The sequence below is a fragment of the Lactuca virosa genome, chromosome 1, assembly GCF_052849685.1.
Source record: "Lactuca virosa cultivar CGN04683 chromosome 1, Lactuca_virosa_CGN04683_v6, whole genome shotgun sequence".
Classification (NCBI taxonomy): domain Eukaryota; kingdom Viridiplantae; phylum Streptophyta; class Magnoliopsida; order Asterales; family Asteraceae; genus Lactuca; species Lactuca virosa.
This window is the reverse complement of record NC_136426.1, coordinates 48597822-48607293: the sequence shown is the minus strand read 5'-3', so window position 1 is coordinate 48607293 and position 9472 is coordinate 48597822. Positions and strand designations below refer to the sequence as shown.

Genomic DNA, 9472 nt, shown 5'->3' with positions numbered 1-9472 from the left:
AATATTTATAATCATTCATTTTGACATGATTCACTTCAGAGGTTTTATTTAGCATTTGCCAAATAGAATGGGTAGTTATAATCATTCAATTTTAATATAGGGACTGGAAACGTAAACCGAAAACTATTGAGAAAAAAATGTATTTTAGTTTATAGTTAAGGGACGATTTTTGTAACTTTACTCGATATAATAAGAATAGACCTCCCTCCCTAAATCTTTACCGGCTGAGATATAGTGTAACCCGTTGGTATAAAAAGGGGGGAAATTAATCGCCGGAAAAACCCAATTGACTCAATTGAAATCACCGAGTGTTTTTGCGAGTGATCGGAAAGGATGAAGGAGACCAACAACAATGATGGATTTGTAAGGGCAGATCAGATTGATCTGAAGAGTTTAGATGAACAGCTTGAGAGGCATCTCAACAGAGCATGGACTATGGAAAAGAACAAGAAAAAACAACCAGATTTTGAAGACTCGGCCACCGCCGCCTCCGCTGCTTCCGCCGTCACACTACCGTCTAAGGCTACTGCAACTAGTAAAAGGGAGAGGCAGGAGTGGGAGATCGACCCTTCTAAGCTCCTAATCAAAGGTATTCTTGCACGTGGTACTTTCGGCACCGTGCACCGTGGCGTCTACGACGGAATCGACGTCGCCGGTCAGTCTTCCCTAACCCTAAGTCTCCAGCGCATTCCATCGTGTTTTTACATCAATTTACTCAAATTCAATTTTTGGGTTTCGCCATCGTTTTATATAATCTACATCCTCTTTTTATTCCATTAATTAATTTGAACTTTCAGTACTTCAAATCGCAATTAGCTCCAACATTTACGAATCCACATTTAAAATAATTTTAATCTTTTTCAATAAGTAAAAAACATGGAGTTTTCAAATGGGGGTTTTCTTATGAATCAAAATTTTTATTTCCACATTGGTGGTGGCGGGACATGCCGGATGAATGACGGTGGTGGGTGGTGGTTGATGGCGTTGTAATTGTAATTTTAAAAGTGAAATTGTTCAACATGTAATCCGTGACCTACACGGATAAGGTTTTAAAATTTTCTACAGGTGATACCAGTAACTTCGATTTATGATGTTGTCTTTCTGACTTTCATGTGATCCAAGCTGTTTTTAGAATACTAAATAAAATAATATTTCCATTTGCTTTATTGTATGAATATACGGCTACAAATTAGGATCACAGCCTCAACTTTATTAAGTTCAATAAAAATAATCTATATACTTCAATTATTATTATATATAAATATAATAACATCAATTTCTTATATACTTTACCATTGTCTTTATTTCTTGGCATTATTTGAAAAAAAAAAGTTATTGGAATTTTTTAATTTTCAGTAAAACTGCTGGACTGGGGGGAAGAGGGCCACAGAACAGAAGCTGAAATACAATCTTTAAGGGCAGCTTTTACACAAGAAGTGGCTGTATGGCATAAACTTGACCATCCTAATGTCACAAAGGTTGCATTTTTGGACTTTTTAAACATTCTTCTTGAATCTTGATTTAATGCATATGATCTTTTTAAACATTGTTCCTGTTTCCCCAAATCGGTTTATGTTGACCCTTAATATTTCATAAATGACAATCATAATTGTTTTTTTTTTTTTCAAATGTTCTAAACTAGTTGCTACTTGTTTTTTTTTTTATTATTAGAAAACCATTTCAAACAATAGTTAAGCGAGTTCGAATGACAATTTCCATGTCTAAACATAAAATATTTTTCAGTAAATTTCTTTCCTTATAAAGCGACAACATTCTTTTTTGTATGTTTTGCTCTTGCTACCAATATTGTCAATGTACTTGGTTTTTACTTTTTAGCCATAATGCTAACATGTTTACATTTATTTCACATAATAGCATCATGCTTTCATTTCATTACATTATCTATAAATCCATAATAGGAATATGCTTTGAAACTTTATAAAATGCTTACAAGTGTTAGGTTACATATTTACTATTATCCTTAAAGAAAATAAGGTAAAAGTAAAATACATTGCCTATATTGATAGCTATAGTAAAGTAAGTTGCTATTTCCTACAATTTTTCCTTTTGTATAAGTTATAACAATCTTGGACTCTTGCCTGACAACTTTCCCTATTTAGAACAATGCGTCACTCGCGTAGAAATTTAAAGAGAATGTGATTCTTTTTCTCACGTTATATGGTTTATATTTATTTTTTAGTCGGTGTCGGTTTACAGCTTGAATTGTTTTCTTGTTTCAACTCTTGCACATAAGCTTAAAATACGTGTTTTTCTTTTCTTCTTCTTCCAACGTCACAACACTTTCTTTTTATAAACTTATCACAATAATTGACCAAGTTTACTTTTTTGGGAACTTTTTAGTACTTTCCTCTTGTCATCTTTACAAAGCATTGGTGATGTTGATTTGGGTTGAAAATATTCTTTCCTTTTATAGTTAGATACCTTGTGCATTTACCTTACTAAATAAAGTGTTTGGTGCTTTTTTATTTCTCTTTTCCCTCTAATTAGTATTAAGCGATAATCACAAAATTAACCTCCATATGATCTGATATTTAACAGTTGACCACCTTTTTGACCAATAGCTCAAAATGACCACCGGTTTCATAATTGGTCAGTTGTGAAATTCCAAATAATTGAATTTACCTTTTACTAACAAAAGTGCAAAAGCTGTATATTTCACAATTTTTTTTAACATTTCTGCAATAAAAATAGTTTCTTTTAAAGAATTTTGGAGGTGGGACCATTAATAAAGCAATTTCACAACTGACCAATCAGGTAATTGGTGGAGAATATGTTAAATGTCACATCATATGATGGTCATGTTTGGTGATTATCCCAAGTATTAAATGGTTAATTAGTTATTCATGTACTTATATTATAATGCAGTTCATAGGTGCAACAATGGGTTCTTCAGAGCTGAATGTACAAACTGAAAATGGTCAAATTGGAATGCCAAGTAACATTTGTTGTGTTGTTGTGGAATATCTTCCCGGAGGTGCCTTAAAGAATTACCTTATTAAAAACAGAAGAAAGAAGCTTGCTTTCAAAGTGGTTGTTCAAATGGCACTCGATCTTGCAAGAGGGTAATCTTGTCCTTCCCCTCTTTAAAAATAGTTGACTTCATGGTCAAACAAACTACATTGAAACCATTACTTAAATCTCGAAACAAATTTAAAACAGAAAGTTTCCTGCTTTTAATATATATATTACGGTCTTTAATGTAACCATTGAAATTTATACGGTTACTTTAAGAATCTTAAAGAATCTTGCCAAATTCGAAGTTGAAAAAGTCTTTTTGACCTTTAGATGTCAAAAAAGTATCTTTTTTTTTTCTTTTTTGTTAGGAGTTCTTATCGTAATAAATTGAATTTTTTACCAGATTAAGCTACCTGCACTCTCAAAAGATTGTACACAGAGACGTGAAAACTGAAAATATGTTATTGGACAAAAGTAGAACTATTAAAATTGCTGATTTTGGAGTTGCACGTGTTGAAGCCTCAAACCCTAATGACATGACAGGCGAGACCGGAACTCTTGGCTATATGGCCCCCGAGGTAAGCCCTCATTTATCACAATATCATACCAAAAATGCATTTGTGGTGGGCTTTTTGGTCGAATGGGGGTAAAAATGTAAATTTGCAGGTTCTCAACGGTAACCCCTACAACAGGAAATGCGACGTGTATAGTTTTGGCATATGTTTATGGGAAATTTATTGTTGCGATATGCCTTATCCTGACCTTAGTTTCTCAGAAGTCACCTCAGCCGTCGTTCGTCAGGTATTGTATTTCTATTTCTACTGTCTTCTTTGACATGCATTGAACTGAGACCAAGACTGACAAGGACAAGAATTGTACTTTTTTTGTCCAATTCAAAAAGGTGAGACAGGAACTCACTTTTGATCTCTGTCTATGCAAAAGACGTGAATGTCCTGTTCATTCTCTTGTTTTGTTGTGTTATTGGAGGGTATTTTAGTCATTTTTTCTACTAAAAATATGCAGAATCTGAGGCCGGAAATACCGAGGTGTTGCCCGAGTTCTCTTTCGAATGTAATGAAGAGGTGTTGGGATGCAAATCCTGACAAGAGGCCTGAGATGGATGAAGTGGTGACGATGTTGGAAGCCATTGACACCTCAAAAGGAGGAGGTATGATCCCGGGTGATCAACCACAGGGTTGTTTGTGTTTCCGTAAGCATCGTGGGCCATGAAATTTCAAGAATTTCATCTGTTTTTTGGGAAGTTTAAGACTAAATTAAGGTAATTTATTAGAAATTGGGGAGTTCCTAAAATGGGAATATATTAGATGATGTGTCTGTGGTACTGGTACTGCATGTTTCGTGCTTTGGATTATGTAAAGTTTTTTTCTTTTTTAAATTCTTTAAATAGATTACATTACATCCTATTTAATGGGTATTATTACTATATTTATTTGTCTTGTGGCAACTCATGTAGATTTATCTTTTAGGTAATGTGATTTTTTTAAACTCAGATTAGCAACGTATTTTAATTTTCCTTTAGTTTTTGTTGAGACATTTTTGTTAAGACGAAGTTACTAAAACACATAAATTAAAATCATTAAGTGTTGGTTTAAACTTTAAACTAAGGTTTTGTTGGTTATAGATCGAGTACAATGTTAAAAATAGAGTATGTTGTGTGTGAAAAATGAATTGTTTGATAATCAGATTTTAAAACATGGTATATTATGTTGTTATGTGCATGCATATACTTTACTAATAATTTTATTTCCTTTCAATCATCATCTAAATTTCCAAAAGCTCGAGAGAGTGTAATTGAGTTTGATTTTTTAGAACGGTTTACACACGTATCTACTATTCTACTCATAAATCTATACCATTCATCCACAACGGTACTTGAATCCTCAACCTTTGATTGATAGACATCTATCCGTCAACACCTAATAACCAAATACAATTTGTTGCTTTGATACTTACATTGAACTAAAATATGTAATAAAATCTCCAAACATGTGAAACTTGTCAATAAAGGTATTGATTTAGACTTCATGGTTTGTCCTGTCTTGATGCCATTGAGACTGTGAACATTTGATCATTTCTTGTCTTTCGATTATGGGTATTAACAGTATTTAAAAGCTCATAGGTAGATAGTGGGATCTTGATTGCTCTACCTCTACCTCCGAAAAACCAGATACGTTGGGTGGATAAATTGAATCTCAATGCATCACAAAGAAAATGTTTTGATGCGATGATCATTAACGTCTTTTGGACAATGTGGAAATTTCATAACAATTATATCTACGGGTGAGCGTAAAAACCGAATTAACTGCAATATGCATTCTAGGAATACTTCTTTTGATACTTGGTCATTTTCAAACCTTCTAAATGTGGAATTTGGTGGTGCCCATGACGTGGTGGAGGAAGCATCACAACGTGGCAAGGATTCATAAAACACACATTCTTTTAATGCACCATGACGTGGCAAAGTAATGGCCACAATGTGGTGGCGACCATTAAGCAAACCCTAGTTTCCGGAGTTAGTGCCCCTATTTAAGGGGTGTGATGGCTAGAGTTTGCTCACCCTTAGCCTCCATCACTCCCTCTTGACATAGAACAAGCTCCAACCTCCCTTGGTGGTACCTTGAAGCTTTTTGGTGGTGTTTTGTAGCTTTGAAGCAAGAAGAAAGTGTTCTTAGTCTAATATTCAACAAGCAAGCTCCTCACCACCTCATTGAGATCCCTTTGTGGTATTATGTTCCAGATCAGAGGATTTGTAGAGTTTTGTTTCCATGCATGAGGTTTTGACCTTATTTCTACCATTTTTGACCTAACTTGAGTTCAAGACATACATTAGACATGCATGTCCACAAAGAAAGGATTTTTATGATGCTTTTGGGTGGAAAGAAGCCTACTGGAGAGAATGAGTGTGTGACTTAATGGGTTAAGGGCTTAATCCATTAAGTTGTCCAGAACAGTTCCCACGATATGATGATATGCTCACCACGATGTGGTGGAAGGATTCTCCCGACTGTTTGTTGTGAAGTTTCCACGACGTGACACATGCCTGGCCACGACGTGGTGGCCAATTGTGTTGACTTTGACTTGACTGTTGACTTTTGACCAGTTTGACCTTGAGTCTAACTTATAGGATTGGATTGTTGTTTAAGGTATGACCTTTGTTGGGGATAGTCAATTCGCGGGTCTGTCCAGTACGAGGAGTTGAGAAAGTAACAATGGTACTACAGTTCTGCATTTCAGGTGAGTTTCCTCACTATACTATGTGTTACGCTGTATATCGTTACATGGTAGGATATAAGGGGTAGTGATATTGCTGGTTAGAGTATCAGTAGGTCAGGGATCCTCTAGTTCAGTGCCCTAAGTGTTGTATGTAGTCATGTAGGATAGCCTGAGAACTCTTGATCTAGGCTTTCTTGCATGTTCCTTGTTTGGTTGTGGCTCTAGAGTGGGATCACCTGTTCGATTGTCTATCTCGCCTCTAATTATATATGTAGTTATGCATTCATTGGTGATCTTCCAGTTGTGTTATTAGTGTACTGTATGAGACCATGTTTGCGCTAGTAGGCTATTAGATAGGTAGACTAGTGTAGAAAGTTGCTTGTGTTAATGTTCTTGATTGATTGTTTGTGTGTTATATATGTCGGCATATCTTGTGGTGGGTTGAAGCAGTCCTGCTCCGTGTAGTAGTCCAAGATTCCCGGGCGGGCCAACAATGTGTTGTAGGCCAGGATCAGACTAGTTGTATGTTGTAAGCATGGGAGGTGGGCCAATCATGGACTGAAGGCCGATGCGTGTATACTTGTATGTATATTGTGGTGTATGGTATTTTGGGGGATCTCACTAAGCTTCGGCTTGTAGTAGTTGATTAAATATTTTTCAGGTATCATTGATGATCATTGGAAGACGAAGGCGTGACTGTACACACTCATCAACAACATTGAAGTTCTGCTTTTATCATATTATTCTGATTTTCAAATAATTGTATTTTGAACAATGAGTTTTCTTAACTTGGATTTTTAAGAAAATGATGTTTTATCTTAATTAAAAATGAAAATTTTGTTTGTGAAAATGAGATGTTACAAACCGATAAAACCAAACCGTTTTTAAAATAGATGGTTCAATTTTTATTTTTTGTTAACCGACAAATAATGGTTTGGTTATAGTTTTATAGAAAAACAACCCATTAAAAACCGAACCAACAGCCTTATATTTAATTGAATATAAATTATAAATAAATAAAATTAAGATGCTCTGAAATTAAATATCATTATTACAATATTAAATAAACATCAACAAACTATAATAATATCATTAGCTTAACTCAAAGATTTGAAATTTTTTGATGCAAAATTGCTGATTATACAATATTTAATATAAACTTCCAAATATATCATTGTAATTGTCGGAGTTTATTATGATCTTGATAATTTGGGGCCTATAATTGTCAATTATTAGGAAGCTTTGTAAACTAACAAGTGAAAGACATATAACGGCTAGGGTTTCGTATTATTATCAAAGAGAAGTACAAATACAATGAAAGGGAAAGACATAATATATAGACAAGCTAATTAGGGTTTCCTAGCGAAAAGGCCCAATCATAAATCCCAATACAAAATAAAGCCCAAAATCTTATTAGGCTAACATCCCCCCTCAAACTCACAGTGCAACAACAATAAGCATTGAGAGTTTGTCAGACAGAAAATGGAATCGAGGAGCAGTCAACGGCTTCGTGAGAATATCAGCAATCTGCAAAGAGGAAGGAACATAAGGAAGGGAGATAGTGCCCTTCTGGAGATGATGACGTGTGAAATGACAGTCAATCTCAATGTGCTTTGTGCGCTCATGAAACATTGAATTCTTGGCAATCATTATCGCACTCTCGTTATCACAATACAAAGGGGTAGACTGAGAGATGTGAACGCCCATATCTGCAAGAAGCCATCTCAACCAAACAATCTCACAAGTGGCGATAGCCATGACTCGATACTCAAATTCTATAGAAGATCGAGAAACAACATCTTGTTTCTTGCTTTTCCATGATATCAATGAATCTCCAAGAAAAACACAATACCCAGTAGTGGACTTACGATCATAAATATCACTATCCCAATTTGCATCACTATAGGCACGCAGCTCAAGAGAGGATGAAGATGGAAACATAAGAGTGCGGAACTGAGTACCACGTAAATATCTCAAAATACGAAGAACAGCTCCCCAATGAATAGTAGTAGGAGCAGTGACAAACTGGCTAACCACATGAACTGCATGAGCAATATCCGGTCTAGTGACAGTCAGGTAAACCAAACTCCCAACAATGGTACAATAAAGGATTGGATCTGATAATGGGACACCATCAGTTGGAGAGTACTTTGCATTACTCTCTATAGGCGTATCAACTATTCGATTATCCGTGAGTCGTGCACGTTCAAACAAATCTGAAATATACTTCGTTTGAGATAAAAGATAACCCTTTGGAGATTGAGCAACTTCAATCCCCAAGAAATAACGAAGCAATCCCAAGTCTTTCATAGCAAAATGGTGAGCCAAATCACGCTTTAAAGACTCTATACCATCATGATCATCACCAGTAATAATCATGTCATCGACATATAAGGAAAGACTAATCCGACCTGCATTCGTACATCGAATAAATAGAGCCGAGTCATGATTACTTGGTTGAAAACCAAGAGAAGTAATCATCGTAGAAAATTTCTCAAACCAAGCACGAGGGGCTTGTTTGAGGCCATATAGAGCCTTCCGAAGTCGACAAACTTCACCTGGTTGGTGAGAAATACCAGGGGGAGGAGACATGTATACTTCCTCATGAAGATACCATTCAAGAAAGCATTCTTGACATCCATCTGATAAATCTTCCATTGGCGAATGGAAGAAACTGCAATCAAGGTGCGAACAGTCATCATTTTTGCAACAGGAGCAAACGTCTCCTCATAATCCATACCATACTTTTGCGCGTACCCTTTCGCAACAAGTCTGGCTTTATAACGCTCAATGGATCCATCAGACTTTGTTTTGATTTTATAAACCCAATGACAACCAATCGTGTGTTTTCCGGGTGGAAGCGGAACCAGATCCCATGTATGAGTCTGATAAAGAGCTGCAAGTTCCTCAGCCATAGCGGTCTGCCAAAGGGGATCAAAAACGACCTCTTTGTAGGATGTTGGCTCAGAGAGACGATGTACATTAGCAATAAAAGAGGCAAAATCCGGTGAGTAAGAGGAATAGACAAAGTCAGGAAGCTTTGTGGACTTCTTATTACGATAAGGCCTCGATGGAGGGGGGGGTCTTGATGATTTGTAGGCAGAGGATCAACGATAGGTGTTGGATCAACCGCATGTGGTGGATCAGCAACAAGTGGTGGATCAGTGACATGTGGTGGATCATCAATGTCAATGCTAAACGGACCAATAGTATGAAGCTCCTCTCGGGTTGCATCATGTGACTGAACAGGAATGCGATAGAA

The 9472-nt window shown here is 36.0% G+C and overlaps 1 protein-coding gene across 1 annotated transcript; it reads left to right on the top strand.

Moving 5' to 3' along the window:
- The first annotated feature begins 229 nt into the window (after positions 1-229).
- On the top strand, positions 230-4441 carry LOC145123505 (serine/threonine-protein kinase 52-like). Its single transcript, XM_079058743.1, has 6 exons — positions 230-655; positions 1357-1478; positions 2887-3083; positions 3380-3554; positions 3643-3777; positions 4000-4441. The coding sequence occupies exons 1-6, from the start codon at positions 334-336 to the stop codon at positions 4204-4206; spliced, it is 1158 nt and encodes a 385-aa protein (XP_078914869.1). The 5' UTR covers positions 230-333; the 3' UTR covers positions 4207-4441.
- Positions 4442-9472: the final 5031 nt, after the last annotated feature.

Excerpts from the sequence above, each read along its gene's own strand:
- LOC145123505 (XM_079058743.1), top strand. The coding sequence starts at position 334 with ATGAAGGAGACCAACAACAATGATGGATTTGTAAGGGCAGATCAGATT. Across the intron at positions 3,084-3,379 it reads GCACTCGATCTTGCAAGAGG|ATTAAGCTACCTGCACTCTC; the intron begins GTAATCTTGTCC and ends ATTTTTTACCAG. Across the intron at positions 3,778-3,999 it reads CCTCAGCCGTCGTTCGTCAG|AATCTGAGGCCGGAAATACC; the intron begins GTATTGTATTTC and ends AAAAATATGCAG.